The sequence below is a fragment of the Gymnoscopelus braueri genome, assembly GCF_963280865.1.
Source record: "Gymnoscopelus braueri genome assembly, chromosome: 8".
In the NCBI taxonomy this organism is placed as follows: domain Eukaryota; kingdom Metazoa; phylum Chordata; class Actinopteri; order Myctophiformes; family Myctophidae; genus Gymnoscopelus; species Gymnoscopelus braueri.
In genome coordinates, this window is record NC_137609.1 from 12,418,637 (window position 1) to 12,445,218 (window position 26,582).

The 26,582-nt window shown below is 41.4% G+C and overlaps 1 protein-coding gene across 1 annotated transcript; it reads left to right on the top strand.

Annotated features, from left to right (window-relative positions):
• Window positions 1-1,185: 1,185 nt before the first annotated feature.
• On the top strand, window positions 1,186-24,830 carry LOC308091184 (multidrug and toxin extrusion protein 1-like). The gene is made up of 17 exons (XM_080436609.1): window positions 1,186-1,559; window positions 1,771-1,872; window positions 13,510-13,578; window positions 13,712-13,860; window positions 14,768-14,810; window positions 15,261-15,305; window positions 15,393-15,490; window positions 16,883-16,980; window positions 17,103-17,216; window positions 18,488-18,555; window positions 18,791-18,899; window positions 19,018-19,093; window positions 19,189-19,258; window positions 19,778-19,910; window positions 20,352-20,449; window positions 21,454-21,552; window positions 23,973-24,830. The coding sequence occupies exons 1-17, from the start codon at window positions 1,347-1,349 to the stop codon at window positions 24,339-24,341; spliced, it is 1,953 nt and encodes a 650-aa protein (XP_080292735.1). The 5' UTR covers window positions 1,186-1,346; the 3' UTR covers window positions 24,342-24,830.
• The last annotated feature ends 1,752 nt before the right edge of the window (window positions 24,831-26,582 follow it).

Here is a 26,582-nt window from a genome sequence, read left to right on the forward strand (position 1 = left end):
CAGCTCAAAGTGCTTTACAGAGCAAAAAAAACAAAAAGCAAAAAACAGAGCAAAAAACAAAGTAATAAAATATAGAACAATAGCAAGGAACAGTGGTAACCAGAGCAAAAAACAAGAAAATAAAGAATATAAAACAATAGCAAAGAACAGTGGCAGAAAAATCATGGCTAAAACTAAGAGGCAGTGAGTCGAGCAAACAGTACAGACATAACAACACAGACATTTAGAAGAATCAAAATCAACTAAAAGCAAGTGTGAAAAAATGAGTCTTGAGCTGTGCTTTAAAAATGTCTACAGAGGGTGCCTGTCTTAGAAGTAATGGGAGCTTATTCCACGCTGTTGGCCCGTAGAAGCAGAATGCTGCTTCACCGTATTTTTTATAAGACATTTCAGGTACTTCGAGTAGGCCAGCACTAGAGGACCTGAGGGGGCGGTTTGGAACATATTTAGGGAGGAGGTCATAGAGGTGGGAGGGTGCCAGACCATTAAGAGCCTTATAAACAAGTAAAATAATTTTAAAATCAATCCTAAAAACGACCGGGAGCCAATGAAGTGATGCTAAAACGGGGGTAATATGTTCTCTCATCTTAGTTATAGTTAAAACTCTGGCTGCTGCATTTTGAACGAGTTGTAGTCTGTCGGTTGTTTTCTTTGGCCAAATACATGGGGTCTGTGGCCAAATACACATGCATTTGGGGGTCCTTGACATGAAAATGTTTGAAAACTATTGTCATAGTGGAGTCACAGGAACAATTCTGACAGGAACTCAACAGCTACAGTTTGTTGGTTCAGCAGGCAAAGCATCTTAACCACTTCACCCATTGGCAGACACCAAATTCTGCTTTAAGCTGTTGCGTAATAGATGCGTAAAGGTGTCTGTTGCACTGTATTGTACTGTAAACAACACGCGCATGCACGCACGCACGCACACTCACACACACACACACACACACACGCACGCGCATGTGCACACGCACATGCACACGCACATGCACACGCACACGCACACACAAAAAGCAGAAACAAGCAAAGGCTGTGTGGAGACTCTACAAAAGCTTTGCCCCTCCTCCTTACACTCTTTTATCTTCTTTATTCCCTCCCTCTCCGCTGGGAGGTGGTCGGTCTCCGATTTAATAAGTAACCTCAAGGAGGTGTGTTTCTTTTCGCCTCTAACCCTGTGCTTTCATGGACCGACTGCCCCCATGTCGACGAACAGGGCAGTGTCCTTCTCTCCCCCTGTTCCCTCTCTCCACTCTCCCTTCTTCCGTCTCCCCTTTTCTCCATATCTCCCTCTCTCTCTCTCACTCTCTCACTGTCTGTCTGTCTGGCTTTCTCCTTTCATCTGAATGGAGAAACCGGCCAGTCCTGAACCGGCTGCCAGCCTGCTGCCGGTTGCCGGGGCTCCCGATTCCATGGGGGCCCCTGCTGGGGCCGGGGCTGAGGGAGACGAGGCGACGGCCGTCAGCTCCAAGCTGTTCCGGTGTGCGTATGTGCAGCGACTGCTACCTTTGGCCTACAGGGAGGAACTGTACCATGTCCTGCGGCTCACAGTTCCGCTGGTGAGTAAGGGAAAGTTGGGAGCACAGCGGGGGGTGCTGTTAATGCTCCGTCTGTGCACTGTACAATTTAGCATGTATGTGCCCTCTACCCCCGTTAGACAAAACAGTGCTTTTATCTGATTGTTATTCTATTCCTGATGTGCATGGTCATATAATTTAAAAGTCCCTGTCTTGTTTGTCTCTCCCCCTCCCCCTCTCTGTCCCTCTACAGGTGATATCTCGGATTCTCAATTTCTCAATGTCATTTGTGAATACCATATTCTGTGGTCATATAGGCAATGCAGAACTGGCTGGATATGCACTGTTCTCAGCGGTATGACTTAATACTACTATTACTAATACCACTATTTCTACTACTACTACTAATAATAGAAATATTGATACTACTGTAAATGTACATCATGTAAAAAATATGGATAGGGACAGAGGAGGACAGAGTGGGACAGGGATCAGGATCTTTTGAGTTTCTCCTGTGATGGGGTCAGGGAATCAAATTCAGTGAGTGTGTTCTGACTTGATGCTACAGTTTTCAGAGGGGGACAATGATATTCAGAAGTTTGACTGACATACACACATTAAAATCCTCAGTGTTCATTTAACTCTGTGTGTGAGTGTACAAATTAAACCAATTGTAGACAAATGGACGCGTGCAGGCGCAGCATCTTTGAGTGAGTTCTTGCCGCATGGTATCGGTCATAGGTGATTACACTAAACAAAGTAAGAGATTAGGCTAAGGGCTGCAGACCATGTTTGATGGATTAAGTCGGTTAAGTCACTTTGTGTATGTAATTGCAACAATAATGAAAGGGCGAAAAAAATGTTGTCAAAATGTATTTATTATTATTTTAATTACTCGCTGCTGAGTGCCTAATGATGTGTTGGGCGGACAGTGCAGTGCAGACAAAGGAAGAGCTGCTCTTGCAGGTTTCAATCCAAGGCCAACTGGGGTAAAGTCACGTTTCTGCAGGCGAGAGTCTTAACATAAATACTTAACTACATAACACTGCTTAACTACATAAGGAGTCGTCTGTGTACATAGATCTCACACACACCGATTGATCTGAGCCTTCTTTTAAAGTGGTGTGCATAACGTAAAGCCAGTGGTGATGAGGGGAAAAAAGTCCAGACTGGTCTGGGAGGTTCTCGTCGGCTATGACCTCAGTGTTGCTACAGTCCACTTCAAGAATAGCTTGTCACTGCACTCAGTGCACAGCACTCATTAAACATCTGAGGGAAAAATAGACTCAGGTTGGTCTTTGATATGAAAAAGTATCACTTAACCCCAAAGAAATTGGTACAAAAGGTTTTTCAATTAATTCTGGTAGTATTGGGCATGCTAAATAACATGCCAATAATGAAAAAAAAACTTAAAGAAAGGCGTAATTGTCAAGATGGCGTCCAAGATTGCTGCTGGGAGCTAGAAATGGCTACCGGTATCTCAATTGAAGAAAATGATACAAAAGAGTTTTCAATTGATCCTGGTACCTCTAGGCATGCTTGATAACACACAAAAAAATATGTATACATGTATACGTCATTTAGCATGCCCAATACTGCCAGAAAAACCTTTTGTATCAATGTTTTGGGGGTTGAACCATATTGTCCGGTACTGTGTAATTTGTGTTGTTGTAATTAACAGAAGTCGCTGCAACTTGGGGCCCTGCATGTGGGGAACGACGCAAGTCGTTCCATTTAACGATGCGGCACAAACATGATGCGAAGGTCGGCCAAACAGTTAGCCAACTAGGGATTTATATTGGCTTAGTGGCACAAACGTGACGTGATGCTCAGCCAATTCGTCGGGTTTTCCAATCAGGGAAGCTGATGCACTCAATCTCCCGAACACACAGAGAGTTTCTGCCTCTTTCTCAGACCCGCGGGCCGACAGATACAGATATTCGTGGTTTTTATGTTCTCAGAAACCGTTATTCCGTCCGAATTGCCATTCGGCGTGGTCATATAAGACACACACGGCGAGTTTGAGACTGTTCAGTCGGACGCTTTCCGTTAATTATAGTATACATACTATTAAGTGTATGGCCCAGGAAATACTGCTAGTCACAGTCTCTGTGAAACAAGAGAGGTGAGGATGATATGGTTCGGACATATGCAGAGGAGTGATAAGGGGTACACTGGGAGAAGGATGTTGAAGATAGAGCTGCCAGGCAAGAGGAGACCCAGGTGGGAATTAGCCTAAAGAATAAGAAGAAAAAGAAGACTGTTCTGCCCTTACAATACGTATAGTATAGAGTCTGTATGGCTTGGCAGACAGCTTACAAAGTGGTCCCAAAAAAGCTCCTTAGACACTGGCATCGTTTAGGTTCTTTACTGAGGGTCACTTAAATTGTAAAACTGAAAATACAGAAAATAGAAAACACAAACATTTGTGTCATAATTCAAAAACATACTCTTATATATCACAAGTTTGCAAAATGATCACATGTTGTTGTAGCTGGACTAGTTACATTCAAAGAGTGAATTTACACAAACATGTTAGGACAGATCTTAGCAAACATAAGAACATAAGCTTTAAGAGCCATATCTATAACAAACACAAACTTACAGACTTATCTTGTCCAAGGCCTGATATAAAGGATTCACTCAACATGCAGTGTGCTCTTGACAGTGTGTTGGTTTGCACTGAACTGATTCAGAACCTAGCTAATCCCCTAATTAACTCACCTGGTGAGCCTGACCAGGTGTAGAGGATTACCAATTTAGCTAAAGTACATATCACATACAAGGCCTCAAGGTGGCAGTATATCACAATAAAGGTGGCAGTATATCACACATAAAGGTAGACGGCACACTCCCCCCCATGGTATAATTGTGATTATGCCATTAATCCTTTCCTTTTTAGAAAAGCAATGCAACTTCTGAGATAGGTCTCAGGGACTCTTTAGGATTTCCTCCTTTGACAACTTCGGCCTTGACCTTTCGTACTCTGTTGTCCTTGCTTGGTATTGTCTCAGAAACCACTCCAAGTGGCCATTCATTTCTCTCAGTCTCAGACTCTCAGGGAGTCTTTGAGCAGGACTACATCTCCCACTTGAAGATTGAGTTTATGGCTACGCCACTTCTTTCTGCGCTTCCAAAGGGCATTTGCAAGACGTGGCATTTTCCTCCACTGTTTTGAATTGAGGTCTGTAGTGCTCTCCTGAAGGAGCAGGTACATTTCCCGTCAATTGATTCAGGATCATCGCAGGTGTCAGCACTGCTGGCATATCTGGATCTGTTGAGACATGTACTAATGGCCAGCGGTTCATTACAGGCTTTACTTCCGCCATTAAGGTGACTGAGACTTTGCAGGTCAAATGGCCCCCAACTCTAAGCAAAGAGTCCTTATCAAGGATAGGGTTGAGTTTCCTTAGTGGACTGGACTTCATGATCTCTTTGCCTTCCTTTAAACACTTTATCTCTTTGAAACACTCCTGCTGTACACACTTGAGGACAGTGTTTTGTGCTTGCAGGGCAAGGTCGGTGTCATCTTTGTTTGCTGATTTGGAGAAAGCTCTGGCTCTGGCCAATCTGTGTGAACTCAGATGTGTTGCTGAGATTGTGTTGCTGAGATTTTGGTTGTGAACATCTTCACATCTTGTCTGATTTCTGGAGTTTGTTTGAACACCTCACTTCCGAGGTTGCTCATTTCATTGAATGCGTCAGGGTCCTTGTAGTTCTCTTTAATGAGAAGGTGTCTGGGACAAGGATCAAGATACGATGGACAGTTACTGAGTATGTTTGTTTTGTGGACATTGACAGTAGCAGACCTGTGAGCTCCTTGTAAACAAACTTCTCCTACAACAACCCAACCTAAGTCAAGACGTTGTGCGAATGGCAAGTTGTGAGGTCCATTGTACTGCTCTCTCGCCTTGTGGACTTCAAGGACATCTCTTCCAAGCAATAACAGGATGTTAGCGTCAGGATCTACAGGTGGAATCTGGTTTGCGAGAGGTTTGAGGTAAGTATAGTGACTTGTGATTTCTGGGGACGGGATTTCTGACCTGTCACCAGGTATACTGTCACATTCAATCAGGGTTGGTAGCTGAACGTGTGTATTGCCATCAAGCGATTCCACTGTGTAATTGTGTGCCCTTCTACCTGCTGTCTCAATGCTGCCTGAACAGGTCTTTAGGGTGTATGGAAGAGACTCGACTCCAATGTTGAAGATGTCGAAGAACTCCTTCCTTGCCAAAGATCTGTTACTTTGGTCATCCAATACTATGTATACTTTGATGGCCTTTTCTCTGTGCCCAGCTGGGTACACTTTTGCCAAACATATCTTTGAGCATGATCTCGCTGTAGTTCCTGCACCACACACCTCTGTACGTTTAGTTGTGACGACTGACTCTCCATCCTCTGTATTATCACTTTGCTCCCCGCCTTCATCTTCCTGCGGGGATACGTTTGTCACCTGTACTGGGGCCGGTCCAGGATGTAATGCAGACATGTGTCTTTCACTGTTGCATTCACGACAGTATATCGTCCGATCACAGTCCTTTGCACGATGTTGTGTCGATGAGCAACATCTGAAGCATATGTTTCTGTCTTTAAGATACGCCTTGCGTTCATCCAACGGTTTGTTTCTGAAGGTTCGACAATTTCTGAGAGGATGTGGCATGTGATGAAGAGGGCACTCTTTACCTGGATCGTCGGTTGCAATCTTTGGTTGACTCTCTTGAGACTCTGATTGAAGAGGAGGATTCGTCTCTGACTCTGATTTCACTTCCGTCTTCCGTACCGCCACGGCGGGTCTGTAACCTTGGTTTGCATGTTTCTCTGGGTTGCAGCTGCTGGCACTGCCTGAAGCTAAAGTAGCGAAACTGGGATCATTTCGTACTTTCGCTTGTTCATAGACAAATCTGACAAACTCGGAGAAAGGTGGGTAGGTAACTAGGTAATCTCTCTTATATCTAGAGCCATGCATTATCCATCTTTCCTGCAAGTTATACGGTAGTTTTTCAGCTATCGGGCTGACCCCTCTTGAGTTGTCTAGATAGGCGAGGCCTTGAAGGTAGCCACCATCTTTTGCTGCTTCAATTTCAAGAAGTAAGTCTCCCAGTTCCCTTAATCTCAAATTGTCTCTATTTGCAATTTTTGGAAAGTTTTCCAATTTGTTAATGAGTGCACTTTCTACAATCTCAGGTGCTCCATACGATTCGTCAAGCCTCTGCCACAGGAGAAGGAGTCCGGTTTCGGCATTGTGGACATGCAATGACCTCATTCTTTTGGCATGCACCGATGATTGTGGGCCTAGCCACTTGGTCATTAGATCAAGCTGTTCTCTGGCTGTTAAGTTTAGGTCTTTGGTAGCACTTAGGTATGACTCTTTCCAAGACCAGAAATTCTCTGGTTGGTCATCGAAAAGCAGAAGGCCAGAGCTTACCATCTCACGGCGCAGCAAGTATTTCGCTAGGTCAGATGCGTCTGATTTAGCCGGGTTATGATCTGGCGTACTGTTAGACTGTTTCTGTTGTGGCGTACTGTAAGACTGTGGCTGTTGTGGCTTAAAGGAGTAACCTTGTTGGTTGTATGCAACGTGTGCATCATGGTTCGCCCTGTGAAAGCTGACACCTCTCCTGGGTTCTGCTCTCGTGGCTGTATGAAAAGAGGGTACACTGCGGGTTTGTGGTTGAAGAGGACGTAACTCCATTGATGCATTGCTAAAGGAATGATAACTCAATTCACCGTCATCACATTTATCTTCCATATTGTAATGTGTAGTGGAGTGTGGCACCTGAGTTGAGGTAGGTTCTGTCTGCTTAGGGTTGGTTTGTGAAGGGTTAACTCCTTGTGACTGTTGCTGCACATGGACAGTGTGTGGAGGGTTACCTTCTAGTGACAGTTGCTGCACAAATTCTTTAGTGCGTTCAACAGGGTCAAGCGGCGGTGTGTTAGTGTTTAGTTCATGGAATGAACCTTCTCTTTCATCCTCTACAGCTCCTTCCAAGAATTCAGCTTCTGCCAATGCTGCTGTAGCTTCCTTTTCTGCCCCGAGAACATGCAAATCTGCCTGCAATACAGCTTGTTGCTTGAGTAGGTCGGCTTCTCTTTTAGCAAAAGTAAGCTTGGCTTGGGCAGCATGAACCTTGGCGCGTGCCTTTGTAGCAGCTGCACTTATATTAGATGTGTTGGATCCACTGGCGTGAGTAGAAACCTTAGATCGTGTTTCAAATGTCTCTTCTCCTGGCTTTGCATTATCTTGTGACGCCATGTTGTGCTGGTTACTTTACAGCATTAGATGTCTGTGCTGCAGTGTTGAACCAATCCTCTTGTCTTGACCACGTTGAAGGAAGTCTTTTTACTGTTCTGCCCTTACAATACGTATAGTATAGAGTCTGTATGGCTTGGCAGACAGCTTACAAAGTGGTCCCAAAAAAGCTCCTTAGACACTGGCATCGTTTAGGTTCTTTACTGAGGGTCACTTAAATTGTAAAACTGAAAATACAGAAAATAGAAAACACAAACATTTGTGTCATAATTCAAAAACATACTCTTATATATCACAAGTTTGCAAAATGATCACATGTTGTTGTAGCTGGACTAGTTACATTCAAAGAGTGAATTTACACAAACATGTTAGGACAGATCTTAGCAAACATAAGAACATAAGCTTTAAGAGCCATATCTATAACAAACACAAACTTACAGACTTATCTTGTCCAAGGCCTGATATAAAGGATTCACTCAACATGCAGTGTGCTCTTGACAGTGTGTTGGTTTGCACTGAACTGATTCAGAACCTAGCTAATCCCCTAATTAACTCACCTGGTGAGCCTGACCAGGTGTAGAGGATTACCAATTTAGCTAAAGTACATATCACATACAAGGCCTCAAGGTGGCAGTATATCACAATAAAGGTGGCAGTATATCACACATAAAGGTAGACGGCACAAAGACAGTCTCTGTCCCAAAATGATAGGAAGAGCACTGAAGTACAAATGCATTATTCCATGTAAAAATCATAATCATCGTTGAGTGTACTTTGCTCTTTGCGGGTGGACCGAAAATAGCTATCTATAAGCTCACAACGCGTTGCAACCGCGATGCGTTGTGACTGTGAGCTTACAGATCGGCTATTTTTGGTCTGTGACATCGTTGCATAAATCGGGCTTTGCAATATATAAAGCAAGCAATTTTGCAAAGGTGATGGAGACAGTGCTCAGAGAACAATGTCTGTGTTGAAAGAACAATGCTTGGATGTGAAAGCTTCCAATGGGTAACATCAAATGAAATTTCAACATAATCATGTAGTAGATGAAGTCAAGCCACTTTTAGAATATGCAGATGGAGAAAGTAAGATGACTCATCCTGTCGTCGCAAAACCAGAACAGGAATACATTCAGTTAATTTTCCTACATTATGGTGGTTCTGCCTAGCCTGGTAAAGCCCCTCCCTCCGGAATTCTCATTTCCATTTGATTTCAGGAGTGAGTCTGGCCTGAAGGCTTATCTGGGCGTTTCTTGCTCGTCCACCAAATGGACTCTCCAATCAGCGTCCTCGCTCATTGTTTTGCGATTGACAGCGGAGGTAGGCCAATCAGGTGGAACCCGAGTGGTTCACACATCATTAATCAATACACCTTTCATACAAGCTGCTCGTTAACATCAAAGACGAACCAATTACTCCTGGTGATAATCACTGCAGCCTAAAGTGGCTTAATTGGACATCAAAGGGCCACTTGGACATCACAGCTACATTACTCCCGCCCAGCTCCAGCCCACAGCCAAAAAGCCAAACAGGCCCTCATGCCAGACTCACTCCTGAAATAAAATACAAATGAGATTTCTGGAGGGAGGGTTTACCAGGCTAGGTTCTGCCTACCAGAACAGAAATGTAATCTTCTGGTTGAACTGCTCATACTGTACCTTAAGAGCTACTTTTAATTCCTCTTTTTATTTTGTAGGCAGTTCTCTACCTTTTGCATGTTCTTTATTTTATTGAGCTGGATTAGTTACAGCACAGGTTTCTTTCTTTCTATCTATTACATTAAATTCATAAGATGATTGTGCCATTTTAACCCATTTCAACATCAGTATTTTGGGCATGTTATTATGGCCATTTTGCAATCTGGGGGCCGCCCGCAGCCAGAGGCTATGTCTATTTGAGGCCCTTGGAATGGAGCATTTTTGGAAGCCATGAGTTGCAATAGAGGCTAGGTGCAGGTATAGGGTCCAGTCTGACTAACCAGCAGTGGTGGAAAAAGTACTACAATATTTTACTTACAAGTAAAAAGTAAAAGTATCAATACTGCAATGGCGAAATACTCTGTTACAAGTAAAAGTAATTTTTTTGCGTAAAAGTACAAAAGTATCAAAGTATTTTTGGTAATTTTAAGTACCAAAAGTAAAAGCACTCATTATGCAGAATGTCCCGCTATCACATATCAAAAATGTATACAAATCTTTTGAAAATAGCAGATCTACAAGCTCACAACGCGTTGCATCACATTGTATTTTCAAATAGCCAATGTTTAAATAGGGCTGAAGTGGTTAATGTATGTTTTGTAATAATAATCCAATTCTATAAAGTAACTAGTAGCCTAACTAAAGTTTTCCAATAATTGTAGTGCAGTAAAAAGTACAATATTTAACTCTGAGATGTAGTGGAGTAGAAGTAAAAGCATAACAAATTGGAAATACACCAGTAAAATTAAAGTACATCAAAATTGTACTTAAAGGGATACTTCACTTTCGGGCCGGGGACACATTTAAAAAAAATATTAAAAATAAATGAAAAAAGTTATGGAAAATTCATGGCCCCCTCACGACACGCAGTGTCCTACTAATGTGTGAGGGGGCCATGAATTTTCCATAACTTTTTTCATTTATTTTTAATATTTTTTTTAAATGTGTCCCCGGCCCGAAAGTGAAGTATCCCTTTAAGTACACTACTTGAGTAAGTGTACTTAGTTACTTCCCACCACTGCTGGCCAGCAAGGTTTCATGTGGTTGGTTCCACTACACCACGTCTGAGTGCCTTTCCATTCTAGTAGAGAGTAATCTGTTGCATCGAGTGTGTTGTTGAAATGTCACAATAATTCGTCAACAACAGAGTTTGTCTCATGCTGACAACAGACATAACAGTGATGGCCTAGTCTAGTGGTTCCCAAAGGTGTGCCGTGAGATAAGTCCCGGTGTGCCTTTTTAGTCCCAGTGTGCCTTTTTAGTGGATTTAGTGACAAGCACACATTATTATAACAATGGCAATATTTGCAACTATATACAAAAAGTGATAAAAAAAAAGAATAATTTACTATATCAGTACTTTGTGCACACTCATTTCCCATATGCAAATTCTATACCCTAAATATATATATTTTAACCACTTTCAACCTGATGTTCCAATTTTGTGCAATAGGCAAACCTTTTTGCAACGTGTTGTGAGTGAGCTTGTAGATCGACTATTTATGATAGAAAATGTGTGAAAGTCTGAAATGCGGCTTAAGTGGTTAGGCTTTTTATCTAGCATTAGTTACAAACGTTTACAAAGTGATAGGAGTGATAGCATAGTTATAGAGGCCATTTTGCACAGATATGAATACGGGTGTGTCTTGAGATTTTGAGCACATAAAGTTTTAAAACCACATAAATCTTCTCTTCTGGGGGTTCCCTGGCATAAAACCTTTTCAGATGGGGGTCCGCGGCCAAATACATATCAATTTGGGGTCCTTGACAAGGTTTGAGCACCACTGCTCTAATTTACCGTAAGAAGACAAAGGTTAGAAAGGGTCACAGTAGTAGGACATTGGATGACTTTTTGGATTTTGTAGTAGAACTGATAGGAATACTATAAAACAAAGTTCACTTGGCTGTAAAGCTCAAACAAACATGTCCAAAGTCAGCTTCCTAATACATTGTGGGGACGTCACGCACTGCAGTCTTGGTTCTCTGGGCTATTCTGGAGAGAATTCATTGGGATCAAATAATATTTAAGTGATTGTCAGAGTCCATTAGAATAACAGATAAACACATTTATCGCACATCCATAAACACTAATATCTAAATGACGCAAAATGAGTCATGACAGTAATAATAAATTAACCCTGGCGTACCTATTTTGGTCACATTTACAAAAGATGAATGTTTTATATACATATATAAATATATATATATATATATATATATATATATATATATATATATATATATATATATAATTATAATTATATATATTATATTGGCCCAATCATAAAGAACATTGACTTGAAGTTGTTCAGTATTGGTGAATGTTGGTATGATAATACATTTAGCTTGACAGGATATTATAGAAGAGGCACACAATGGTTAAACAGATCTTTATCGAGGCGTTAGTGATAGTGTATGTATGGTCACAGGTTATCTCAGATGAGATTACAAAACCGATGTTGACACCACAAAGCTTCAGGTTACTGGTCTGAATGAGAAGCGGATATTCACACTGAGGCAAAGCTAATCTGTACTTCCGCCGCTCGGGACCAATGGTCCAGGATGGTCAGCATCCATAGTTTTCCTCACCATCTCTTCCTTCGCGCGCTCCCCCTACAACTTGTTCCTTATGCCTAATTTATACTTTGTTTTATTGACCACGTCACTCCACGAGTGTCACGGCAGCATGACAATGCACAGTATAAATTAGCCTTTCCATCACATCCTGTAGCCGTCATTCACAGAGGGTGACAAAGGTACATCCAGAGCACAATAGTGAAAGTATTAAATAGAGCTTAAGTGGTTAACGGCACTCTGACACTTTAGGTTATTAGTTTTATTGTTGGTGTTTACTTTCACCTCACAGTGGCTTTAGCAACATGCCGCTACAGCAGGAATGATGGGGACGTCATGCTCTAAGCCAAATTGGGAAAGCTTGTGGAATGAATGTTGCAACTGTTGTCAGAAAGAACGGTTTGAGAGATTCACATTCATGGTATTTGTGATAAAGGATTTTTGCCTCTGAGGTTTGTTGATTGTGAATAACAAAGTTGCCACAAACAGACTGACTGACAGTGTACTCTGAACGCAATACAATTCCCAGTGTGCATTTAACTCTGTGTACACATTTGTGCACTCAGTGTTACAAATGGATGAATTAACACTAAGGTCTTTACTGTGCTGGAGAGGGACCAGACAGGTAGCCTGGTATCCAGCCTGCTTCGCTACGTTCGGCGGACTTTTTTTTCTCTCTTCGCTTCTCAGTCTGGAAAGCCTCCTATCTCCAAGGGAGGCGGGACATGCCAAAAGCTTCGAAACCTACCGTGGCTTCTGATTGGTCTGTGGTGCGGGGCGGGACAAAAAAAAACAGTGTGATCGTTGTGATTCGTCATTCGTTTGAACAACATCCAATCAGCAACGACGTTGCCCAACGTAACATATGTAGTTCCAGTGTAGTTCTGCAAAACGAGTCAATAGGGTGCTCTCCAGACTGAGAAGCGAAGAGAGAAAAAAAAGTCCGCCGAACGTAGCGAAGCAGGCTGGATACCAGGCTACCAGACAGGTGGAGTTGTGGACACGTGCTGTACTGCAAGTTTATTGGAGAGCAGCTCAAAAGGACATTCTATTCTCAATTAACTCCGGCTAACACAGTTCACAAGGATCCCAAGGTAGAGAGGTTCAGGCAGATGAACAGACTGTGAAAAACGTATTCATGCTGTGGGTATAAAACGCTAAATAAAAAAGTAAACAGTGTTACAGATACACTGTGAAGCAAATGTTGTGGTGGACTCACCCAGGACTCACCCTTAGTCTTCGCCAAAGATTGTCACACATCATACGGCCCTGCCCAAACGGTGCTATGGCTTTATTCCAAAGCACCATTGGTCCAGTGGCGCACATTATTAGTAACCCAAATATCTGAACATGTTCAGCCTATTTGGGTTTCGGAATAATGGGCTGCCATAACAATGGACAGGCCCTTCCCAAACATGGGTCGTATTTCCCATCGATTGTCTAATTTTCCATGTTCTTTTCCATTTTGTCAGACCATCAACTTGAGCACATTAGCCACAGGCATTGGCCTCGCATTGCCTTGTGACACACTCATTTCTCAGGTGAGCACAGTACTGTATGTTATTATAATAATACAATAACACTTAATAAGGGCATCATATGATATATGATATAAAGCAACTAATTTAGATGCCCAGACCTTCTGTCTTATGTACAGCATGCTTGTTCTTCTAGACCTTTGGCAGTAAGAACCTGAACCGTGTGGGAGTAATCCTCCAGAGGGGCATGTTGATACTACTGCTGTTCTGTCTGCCCTGCTGGGGTCTGCTCATCAACTCACAAAGCCTACTACTCCTCCTACAGCAGAAAGAGGAGGTAGCCAGGTAAGTTCTATGGTTCACACAGAAGAGAGAATATGTACTTTTTCCAGCTGCCCTTGGCCAGTGGTGTAATGTAACTAAATAGATGTACTCAAATACTGTACTTAAGTACAATTTTTTACTTTACTGGAGTATTTCCAATTTTCAATACTTTTACTTCTACTCCACTACCTCTCAGAGGCAAATATTGTAATTTTACTCCACTACAATTATTTGAAAACTTTAGTTAAAAGTTACTTTGTAGATTTCAATTTTCATTACTAAACAAACATTAACCAATTAAGCTCTCTCTATATATATTTTTTAAGCTCTATATATAAGCTTACAACGTGTCGTGCTGCGATGCGTTGTGAGCTTGTAGATCTGCTATTTTCAAAAGATTTTTATACATTTTGAAAAATTTGAAACTTGAAATGGGACATTCTGCATAATGAGTACTTTTACTTTTGGTACTTTAAGTATATTTTCATGCCAATACTTTTGTACTTTTACTCAAGTAAATTTTGTATTCTGTACTTTTACTTGTAATGGAGTATTTCTACATTGCATTCATTGATACTTTTACTTAAGCTAAAAAATGTAGTACTTTTTACACCACTGCCCATGGCCAACAGAGAGATTACGCTTCTAGTCTTCAGGCAGGATACTCTGCTACAAATGCATCCACACATATGTCATTTCCATGCTCTATTAATTGGACACCTTATCTCTTCATTGGGTCACGTGCATGCGATATACAGTGTGTGTATATATATATATATATATATATATACACAGTGCATAAGTTTTGTACATACTGCATGCAAGTAATAATAATGGTTCCTTTGGAAAACAAAGGGACAAAGACACATTTACAGAAATAAATACACACTATTTGTACTGAAGTGATAAAAGGTTTGTACTTTTCTAGAATTGCCCAGCTGTATGTGATGGCATTTCTCCCTGCTATTCCAGTGAGTGTATTTTACTAAACTTCTCTGCTAAATGGAATGTTCTGTAGATAATGTCATGTATGTTGACTAACTTTGACATGTTCTGCTTACAATGTATATACACTAGCTTTCTTTAATTTGAATGACAATACCTACAAGTCAGTGTTATGTATATAACAGTATTAGACATAAGCATAGCCAGCCATTAGCCAATCATATTGCTGGCTATGCAGCATACTGGTTCCGTGTTTGGGATTGAATTATATTGTGTCGATTCCTCTGTGAATCAAGGCAACAAGTATCATTCTGAAAATATTGTCTGGGACGGAGAAATACATTCAGAATTTATTCCTGGAAAATATATTTGACAGGAATTTCAAATAATCTCAGATGATCTCATCAAATCTACACGTTAGAGTGTGTTTGTGTTTGAGAGTTCTGCTGTCTGAAAATGACATTACCCCCCTACAGGCTATGTTCCTGCATCAACTACAGGTTGCTTACCTTCAGAATCAAGTAAGAGTTCATTCCTACAGGCTGGGTTGAAAAATACAAACAACCTCTCAAAGTAATTTTGGTCTGACTATAACCTCTCCCGGACAGGGGATCATTTTGCCCCAGATGTACACGGCAGCAGCAGCAAACATCATGAACTTGGGTTACAACTACGTTCTGATCTACGTCCTGGAGATGGGCGTGATGTAGGTGTGAACCATGATTTTCTCTTCCTGTCCTCCTCAGACTGTTTTCATCTCCCCATAAGCCCCCAAAACACTTTTAGTCCATAAATTATTCAATTAATTAATTATTTTCAAGTTAATTGGCTTGTCAGTATGACTTATCTGCAAATAAATACTAGGTTAAGAACAGTGGTGTAAAGTAACAAAGTACATTTCCTCAAGTACTGTACTTAAGTTAAGTACAATTTTGAGGTACTTTTACTTTACTGGAGAATTTCCAATTGTCTATACTTTTACTTCTACTCCAATACATCTCAGAGGCAAATATTGTACTTTTAGTCCACTACAATTATTTGAAAACTTTAGTAACTAGTTACTTTGCAGATATAAATTATTACATTATAAAACATACATTAACCACTTTAGCCCTGTTTTATACCAGGGCTATTTGAAAATAGCCGAGCTTGTAGATCTGCTATTTTCAAACATTTTAGTACTTTTGCTTTTGGTAATTTAAAGTTATACAGTGCAGGTCCACAAATAACGATTTTTAGCAGCCTCTGCTGGTCATTACCGTCACTGCAGGCCGTTTGTTTATTCCTCTGTTACCCAGAATTCCATTTGTTTTCACCGGAAGACACGTTTCAAAAAGCGTTCTTTTAATTGTTTTATACGATCTGTGGATCGTTTCTCTTAGCTAGTGGAGGTTTAGTTACCGTGAGCTGTGTTTTATTTTTCTGTTGTTTTTCGATCTTCAAATCATACAATCTCTTAAAATCAGCGTGAGTTTCCCTTTTGTTATTAGCGCGGTAGTTCCTGGCCAAACAGGAAACCGGTGCGGTAGTTCCTGGCCAAACAGGAAACCGCTTCCGTTTTCCGGCCACATTACGTCATTTTCACGGGAAAGACACCCCTATCACCGTTCTATAGAAAATATATGTATAAAAGGCTTTCGGGGGTGAAATTCATGGAGTGGGTGTTGTGAAACTTTTGCCACTCACACAATTTAACTTTAGTTTTGTTGAAAAAGTTACCTAGTATTACTTTAAGTACATGTTTGTGTGTGTGTGTGTGTGTGTGTGTGTGTGTGTGTGCGCGTGTGCGTGTGCGTGTGTGCGTGCGTGCGTGCGTGCGTGCGTGCGTGCGTGCGAGAGAGAGTGAATGAGAGAGTGAATGAGAGAGTGCATGTGTAAGAATAAGCTGTATGCATGTCTACATGGACATGCCATGTGTAAATTCACAATAGTCTTCTATACAGTATAGTGAAGCACACATGTGTCTGACTGTGTGTGTGTGTGTGTGTGTGTGTGTGTGTGTGTGTGTGTGTGTGTGTGTGTGTGTGTGTGTGTGTGTGTGTGTGTGTGTGTGTGTGTGTGTGTGTGTGTGTGTGTGTGTGTGTGTTTGTACTTACAGAGGATCGGCAATAGCTAACAGCCTCGGATGGATCACCATCTGTCTGCTTCTCTATGGTTACATCCGTTGGAAGAAGCTTCATAAACAGACGTGGGCAGGTGAGATGTAACAAAGCATTAGTCATGCATGCCTCACACACACAAATACACACACAGATGAGATAAAAAATAATAATCACAATAATCTGTCTTCTCTGGATTGGATTTGGCCCTCCATCTAGGCTGGTCCAGTGAATGCCTTCAGGACTGGGGTTCATATATGCAATTGGCCATTCCCAGCACTTTCATGGTCTGCTTTGAATGGTGGATCTTGGAGGTGGGAAGTTTCCTTGCAGGTCAGTATTTGTGAGTTTGTATTTGTGTATCCTGACAAAAAGATGCTAATTCTTTATGATTGTTGTAAGGCAATTATAAGAAATTGTGTCAAGTGTTTCATAATGGGTTCTATATTAGGCGAGGGATTATGTTTTTCCTCCGGTGAGTCTGTCCGTCTGCCCGCCTGTGAACAGCTAATCTCGGGCATCACTGTAGTAGCAAAAATCGGAAGCTACGTTCTTGATTTGAGTTTTGACGACTCATACATAACTGTAGAGTGTGTGGCTTTACATGCTTTCTGATCTTTAAGTGCCAGCATGATGAGGGTGAAAGTAAAGCAAGTTAAATGCAAGCCTCCTACCTCTTTCTCTGCTCCAGAAATGTTAACAAACTACAATATCCATTGTGGAACATAATCCAGTGTTCCTTTTTCTTGGCATTACATTTTGTTTTTTGGGGGCGAGTCCGAGTCAAGACCGAGTCCGGAAGGCCAGGGAGGGGGTCGAGTCCGAGACGAGACCGAGACCGACAGGAGACGAGACCGAGTCGAGACCAGATTTATTTCTATTATTATTATTTGATAGCTGTCCATAAGTACCAGACAGCTCTCTTATAATGTTAATGTGAATGGGCTCCTCATAAAATGGGTTTGATACAATAATTTCATTGCATTATAGTGACTTGGACTTGAGTGGACTCTGTGGGGGTAGAGTCCCAGAGTCCCTTAGTCCGAGACCGAGTCAAGACCGAGTAAAAGCATAGGCGAGACCGAGACGAGACCGAGTAAATCAAAATGAGGACTCGAGACGTCTCGAGACCGGTCTCGAGTACTACAACCCTACGCAACACATTATGGAGAGTTATTTCCTATCACACAGGCGCAGAGCAGCGCCACCAGCTGGACGTCAGCTGTAGACTGTGGCTCTGTGCTGTTTTTCTTTAAATGAGAGATGTCAACAGACCCAAAGCGATCTGATCATTTGCCGTAACCGTTGGTCCTAACAAGTCAGCTTGGTGTGTCAGGGCCTTAGAGCCCCATGCTCTCACTAGTGTTGTTAGAAATTGTAAATGGCCAAATTAATGGCTTGCAAGTTGCTTTGAGTGTATTGGTTTCACAGGCTAGGTTTCCAGACTGGTTTCCAGGCTATGTTTCACACATATTTGATTTGTACCAATAATACTTACTGGGGACAGTTTCTCAGCAAAAATGGAAAAAAAAAAAAAATTGCATGAAAATTGAGTGTGATTACTGTTCAACAGGTTAAAATCCTGAACATTCTCTCTGATACAGGAATATTGGGAGAGGTGGATCTTGCAGCCCAGCATGTGTTGGCGGAACTGTCAGCCTTTACATATATGGTATGATTTGTCTAACCATCACCTGTCCTACAGTATCATTCTATCACACTGGTTCACAAAGTAGGGTCCGGGACCCCCAGGGGTCCTTGAGGGGGCCCTCAGCTAAATTGGTTTAGCCACTTTTACAACTGTTTGACAAGCTCACAATGAGTTGTGAGCTTGAGAAAAACATACAAAGAAAAGAATGCAAGGATATAGATGAACTTCTTTAAAAGTAACTGACCTCCGGTATCAGTTCCCTCTAGGTGTCCATGCAGCTGCCTGCGTGCGTGTTGGAAATGCCCTCGGGGCTGGTGACACTCCAAGGGCCATTGTTACCTGCAGAGTGACTCTGGCTTTGTCAGGTATGAGGAACATACAGTACCAGACGAGATGCGCGCGCGCACGCACGCCACACGCACGCCCGCCCCCCCCCCCCCCACACAACACTCGTTGTTAAAATTGTATTTTCTTTTTTTCTAGGCATCCTTGCTGTGTTTCAGGGTGTTGTTATTTGTGCCTCCAAGTCTGTGATTGGTTACATATTTACCTCAGATGAGTGAGTAATGTTTAATTTATACTTATAATAATACAAATAATAATAATAATAGTAAATCACATTTAATACAAAATGTCTCCTTTCTACATCTGCAGAAACATTGTGGCGATCGTTTCTGAAAACCTCACTATTTACACTTTCATACAGTTCTTTGAAGCACTATTGGTAAGTTATGATTCGAGGACTTTTGGATAAAAATGGTTTTGTGATATTTTGGCTAAATATGTTCCTCCAAGCCCGCACACACTACGGCCTCCTGGTGAGACACTGGCGATTCCATGTGTATATCAAAAGGCATGTGGTTTCCATCCCTAGGACCAACCAGTCCAAAGCAGGGGCGTAGCCACGGGTGGGCATAGGTAGGCCTGGGCCCACCCACCTGGCTGTTGTGCCCACCCATGGGCATGGCACTCGTGTGCGTGCGTGCGTGAGTGCCCACCCACAAATGCCCAGGCCCAGCTGCTGCCAGCGTTCTGGCTACGCCCCTGGTCCAAAGACCAACCTGTATAGGGGTCAGTAGTGACAAGACCACACAAGTGTGTGGGGAATTGAAAAGAAAAAAAGGGAACATTTGTCAAGAAAAAAGTAAAGTCATATTAAGTAAAATGTCAAATCATACAGTGAAAGGAAGGAGGATACTGGTGCTAGTTTGTGCTTCTCATATTCATTTCTGTGTATCTTCAGTGTGTTTTCAGTGGGATCATGGTGGGTGCTGGGATGCAGAAAATTGCTGCATTGTGCAACTTGGTGTCCTACTACATCGTAGGGTTGCCAATAGGAATAGCACTGATGTTTGCTGCCAACCTCAGAATATTAGGTAATGCTTTGCTTACTGTGTAGAAGAGTATTATGAATTTACACATGGCATGTCCATGTAGACATGCATGGACATGCCAAATGTCCATCCAAATATGTTTCATTTGACATATGCATTTGATTAGTTTCCCCTTATACACACTCTCTCGCACACACGCACGCACGCACGCACGCACGCACGCACACACACACACACACACACACACGCACACACACACACACACACGCCTGCTTTCTCGTTTGGTTTAGCCGTACAAGTACACACTAAAACACACAGTAATATGTCTCCCTTTTTTCCTGTGTGTGTGTGTGTGTGTGTGTGTGTGTGTGTGTGTGTGTGTGTGTGTGTGTGTGTGTGTGTGTGTGTGTGTGTGTGTGTGTGTGTGTGTGTGTGTGTGTGTGTGTGTGTGTGTGTGTGTGTGTGTGTGTGTGTGTGTGTCAGGATTCTGGCTGGGTCTCTTCATTGGTATGATATTTCAGACAAGTTTCTTCATTATTTTCTTCATCTTTAAACTGAACTGGAAGAAAGTCACAGCGGAGGTACGATGTCCCCTAAATCCTATACAACCCCTACAGATTATCAGATATCAAACCTGCCTTACCATTTTCATTTGCCAACAACACACACAGTTCAGTTGTATGTACTGGAGGAAAGAGAATAATCTGACTTCTTTCTCATCTGAACTGGGAAGTAAATTGCACAAACTGTGAAAGTCAAGATTTCTCTTTTTGAAAACCAGATGACACCAAACACACAAAAAAGCCCAAACTCAAGCTTTCAACATCTACAACAATAATCTGAAAATCATACACTAGGTCACAACTTCACAAGCAAAGACGGTTGATAAGTAGCTTAATTAAGTAATAATTATCCCTTGAACCACATTCAAAAATCACATCCTGACAAGAAGCCATGCTTGGATTCCTTAGAGACTTAAGAATAAATGATGGAAGTTATTTTCTTTTCGAGCAGCAATAGTACAATATATTTTCTGAACACTAGCAATATATTGAATATTTTATCAGACACAGCATTTATCACCAACACCTTCTTGCAAGTGCACCCCCTGGACATGGCACTATTATGTCACAGGGAACTACACCCCAATCCAACCCTTGATGTCATGTGCCAAGCAGGGAGGCATTGGGTTTCATTGTTATAGTCTTTGGTATGACCCGACCAAGGAATTGAACCCCAACCTCCCAATCTCAGGGCGGACACACAAGGCCACTGAGCTGGTCATATGGCTCGGGGCTCGGGGCTATTTACTTACTTAATAATGCTTAAGACAAACTAAATTAAATATAGAGTATACAGTTCTATAGCCACGACCTAAGGAAGACACAGTGTTGGCGAAACCGGTCGGCGTCTTTGGCGTTTTATTGTCTTTACATATGTGTAGCCCTGTCGTCTAATTAAAAGGCTTTTTAAAGTGAGTCCTTGCTCGAGTGTGCTAGAAGTTTGCCCTTTGATGGGCCCCCTTTTCATATACAGTATTTGATTTGTGTTTCCTCACGGGACTGGCTCTCATGTGCTTTTGCAGGCACAAATGCGAGCTGGCAAGACAATGATTGTGGCATCAAACCGTCCTGTTAGTCCGATGGTAACAACACTCCCTGATGTATCAGACTGTCCTAATGCAGTAAGTGTGTTTTTATTTAACAACACAGATCTGTGTCACTTAACTAATTGAACCCTAGCATTCATATTCTGGTGGTGGTGGTGGCATTCGCAGAAAACAATTGATCTACAAGCTCACAATGGTAGATCTGCTATTTTCAGCTAAGAGATTTGGTCAGACAATTATCCTTTTGATAATGGTGTGACAATGTATGCATTTTTACATAATGTTTATTATCAATAAAGAGGTCAAAGTCAAAGGTGTGTACAGGGAAAGAAGAGCAGACCAAGTACAGAGCCGACCCCAGTCAAGTTTACTACAGTATGTGGTTAACGTTGTACAATTAAGAGTTAGCACTTACGTATGTAGAAACGTGGCTTGGAACAGATCAAGATTTATTTTTGAAATTTGTTAGACGAAAGGGTCCTGCCCTGGTGTGTCACTGGAAGCAAATGGATATCTGGGAATTAATGCATCAGCCCCATATCATCCTTAATTGCTCCCGATGAGCAGGTTGGTGCCTAGCATGGTTTCCTCCACCATCGGTGTATGAATCTGTGTGTGAATGGGTGAACGTAATGCACAATCTATGTAAAGCGCTTTGGATAAAAGAGAACACGCGGAGGTGACATCATGCAGAGTTGCAGTCAAAGTTGTTGTAGGGCAGGCAGTTGACATAATGGTGAGACAGCGAGTGCAGCCCTCTGCAGGGCGCCCTTGAATTGCTTCTCAGCATGTCTGCGGTGACTCCTACTGTTGGAGAGACAGTCTGTCATCCAGTTAAGGTATGGTCTAGCTAGCTGCTTGACTCCCACAACAGTAGGGAACAGATGGCATTAAAAACACTGAATCAAAGAACATAAACGTCTGAACTGTCCATACTGGGGCGGATACTCGTTTTTGTGTAGTTACCAAGATATCATTCCGTTTCGAGCATTCTTTTTAAAGGGCAAGACCACTTTTAGTAGAGGTTTGGGTTGTGTAGTTACCTTGCCATGATGTAACTCCAAAGGTGCACAAGAAATCAAAAAGAATTGCTCCATTGATTATAAATTGATAATTCAAAATATGCTCCTCATTGACTTACATTGTACTGTAAAACAGCTCTCAAAGTCACTCTTTCAGCACAGAAACGACGCAAACAAAGTTGATTCAGACAATATAGAACATCACAAAACCCAGAACTTGTTTTTTTCTTTTTTATAAAATTGTTAACTTCCTGTTGATTTTGCTATTTTTATTAAGAAGAAAACCCGGATCTTCAAATAGTAGAAATCAGCAGGAAGTTGACATTTTTATATATAAAAAAATAGTACTGGGTTTTGTGATGTTCTATATTGTCTGAATCAACTTTGTTCGCATTCGTTTACGTGCTAAAAGAGTGACTTTGAGAGAAGTTTTACCGTACAATGAGGAGCATATTTTGAACTAGAAATATTGTTCCTGAAGAAACAATGTGGGCTCGCTTTAAAGCAAAATAGTCAAAGTATAAGTGGAGTCATAAGTCATAAGTGGAGTATGGGTGTGTGTGTCTGGGGGTGGTAGTTTTGGAGCTTGAAATACACACACGTTTTAGCATAAAAATATATTTTGAGTACCGAAGTAAAAGTACTTAAATGTTCAGAAAATAGCAGATCTACAAGCTCATCACGCATCACATTGTAGATCGGCTTTTCTTTTGTATAGTTTGTATGACAGAGGGGGGTATGTCATGTGGTGTGGTGGTGGAGTATGGGGTGTATGTGTGTCTGTGTGTGTGTGGGGGGGGGGGGAGTTTGGAGCTTACAGTGTACAAACGTTTTAGCATCAAAATATACTTTGAGTACCAAAGTGAAAGTACTCAAATTTTGAAAAAAGTGAAAGTACTCAAAAGAGCTCATAACGCGTCACATTGTAGATCGGCTGTATGTGGTTACTGTAGGTTTTGTATTAATAATAAAATCTGCAAAGTAACAAGTAACTAAAGCTGTCAAATGCTGTCATTGTAGTGGAGTAGAAGTAACAAAAATGGAAAGTAAAGTAAAAGGACCTCAAAATTAAACTGTGCATAGTAAGCACTTGCATAGTACTTGAGTAAATATACTTAGTTACTTTGCAGCACCACTGCCTGACAGCCAATGACAGCCAGCTGCAATGATTGCTAGAGTGTATAGGTGCATGGGCTTATATTAATGGTCTTAACTAAAAATGTATACATCACACAGCTTAGATCTTTGGATTAAATCGGAGAGCAGACCTGTGCGCACTTGGTGATGTAAAATAAATATCTGTAGTGTGGCCACAGTGACTTTACGAAAACACGGGGCATTTCTCCCCTGTCCTTCTCTCTCCCCACTAGCAAAACCCATTGGAAATGCATTGCTGCAGCGAGCCTGCAGTTATCAATTTATAATAAATGAAGCAATTATTTTTATTCTTCACCTTTTTCCTTCTCTTTAAAGGCCCAGCTGGAGGGTGATGGGTTTCCTGCTGGTTACAGCGCTGTCAGCACCCAGGATCGGGATCTGAAACCAAGGCCTGAGATGGAGGGCAGCAGCAAGGGCCCCTTAGAGACACAGGGAGAAATAGAGGGTGTTAAAAACACACCAGGCATCAAACCCAACGCCAAGCTCTCTCTCACTCAGCTGATCCTCCGACGAGGACTCACCCTCTTGACCACAGTTCTCATCCTGGCTGTAGGCATTACCGTGCACTTTGTCTTCCCCCTACCAGAGGTCTCTGCTCGGAGCAGGAGCAACTTTACCACAGACTGGGCGAATAACTCTACACCAACCCCAACAGTTTACCTGGAACTGACCACACACCCCTAAGCAGTAATGAATGTTATGTCTTATAGCTACACATGGTTCTACGATCACAAGCGGAGCCTTTAAGCCACACATGCTCATACACTGTCAAATGCAGAGTGTTCATTTAACTCTGAGATTTCTCACTCAAGTGAGAAGTCAAACCAAGCCAGTTTGTGGCAATTGATTGGCCTGTGACCCAGCAGACATCTAGTGGTTGTCTATGGTCACTTCAGGTCTGGCAAAAAAAGTGGCAATTTTCCAAATGTATTCCTACAGAGAATTTATTTTCCCCTTTTGCTTTCAATGTTCTGTGAAATAATGACAACTAAAAAGTTTTGATATTTTTTTTCCTTTTGCTACAAACTGCATATGTGGTAAAAAGCCAGTATACAGTGTCAAAGGATACAGCATTCAGTTCTCAATTCACCATGGCAGCTTCGAGAGTAGACTGAAAATAGATGTATTGAGTCAGCAGGTGTGTTCTGCATTACTGAGCACATCCAACAGACAGCCATAAAACACAATGTACATTAATTCTTACAGGTGATGGAACTGTCTTGTTGTGGTGGGGGTGGTACAGTGGAGGGTGGGGGGTTAAGCAGGACAAACAGAACGGTACATTCTAAAATACATTCCAAACATTTTCTTATTACGTTTCAAAATGTACAAAGGTGGCCTACAAAATACAGTATATTTTGGACTCATATATGGGAGAAAATACATTTTGAGAGGCCCAAAATATGTACAGCATCTAAAATATAATTCCAATATAAAATGTCCAACTGTATGTTTGACCAGTTTTTATGGGGTAGTGCAAAACCCTGACCAATGATACTATACTGTACGCAGTGTTGGACAAGTTACAGCTCACCCATTCTTGAGTATTGGGACATATCATGTCCTACCAAAACATTTCAAATGATTACTTATTAACACGCTAATTAAAATAAATTGTTGGTTGAAAATATATTCTTAAAGCATTTAATTACATAAGGTGATTTATACAATGTTTTGGTCTGGTTTTCTTATTTTTTACATCTAAACTTGCCCTCTGCCAGAAAACACCCCTGTCTCAGACAAGGATTCACTACTTCCAACAATTTATTTTTTGTTAAAAGCACTAAAGAAAACTAACCATGTGTATCAATAACTTAGGTGTAAGAATGTACTATTATCTTTGTTTAAAAAAAAAATTTTTGTAAAAATGTTGTCACTTTAAAGTTGTGTCCAAGATCTTTGTCAACTCAGTCAGATTTATCATTTCTACAAAAACATAATTTAATCAGGCATAAACAGGCTTAGCTATACCCTAACTCCCATGTCTCACTTCCTGGTTTTAAAAAGGGCAGGAAAGCTGCTAAAGCTATTGTAAGCTTTCTATTTTTTGATAATTGCATTAAATGATATTGCTATCAGATGTGTCTCAACCATAACATGCCAACTCCGTCCTTCTAAATCTAAACTAAATAAAGATTATGGTTTAAAGTGTGTAATTTTATTAGCATTAAGAGAACTCGTCTCTGAGCAAGGTTGAACAAATAAATTGTCTACTCACTATGACTGTGCTGTATGACATATTGCCAGAGTTGACATCAACATAGAGTTGACAACTAAATAAAAAACGGTGGGAGGTTAGCCCATTACATGGTTTAATGGTCAACACTTTCTTTTCCCGGCATAATTGAAGAGTATTTTCTTTTTTTTTAATAAAATTAAAGGTTTTGTCCCAATTCTCAAGAATGGGTGAACTTTAAAAATGTAGCCATGGTTCACATGACGCTTGTATACAAGCGTCATGGTGCCCTGTCCCCCTGGTCTAAAGTTTTGTTCGATTTTTTCAGATTGCCATCGCTCACATAAACATAAACGTTCAGATTTCAAATATAAAGTGCTTACCACCGAGCCACGGATGTTACAAGGCGATGTGGACCGCGATGAGTACCCGTATCTCCCGTATTGTTCAATAAAAAGCATTTTAATCCCATCGCCGTCCATTTTCTCCAAATTGTCTCCTATACTTTCAACCATGCGACACTAATGGTTGGGAGGTGTATTGCACTCCGATACATTACAAAACAAAAAAAGAAAATGGCCGGCGATGGGATTAAAATGCTTTTTATTGAACAATACGGGAGATACGGGTACTCATCGCGGTCCGCATCGCCTTGTAACATCCGTGGCTCGGTGGTAAGCACTTTATATTTGAAATCTGAACGTTTATGTTTATGTGAGAGATGGCAATGTGAAAAAATCGAACACAAC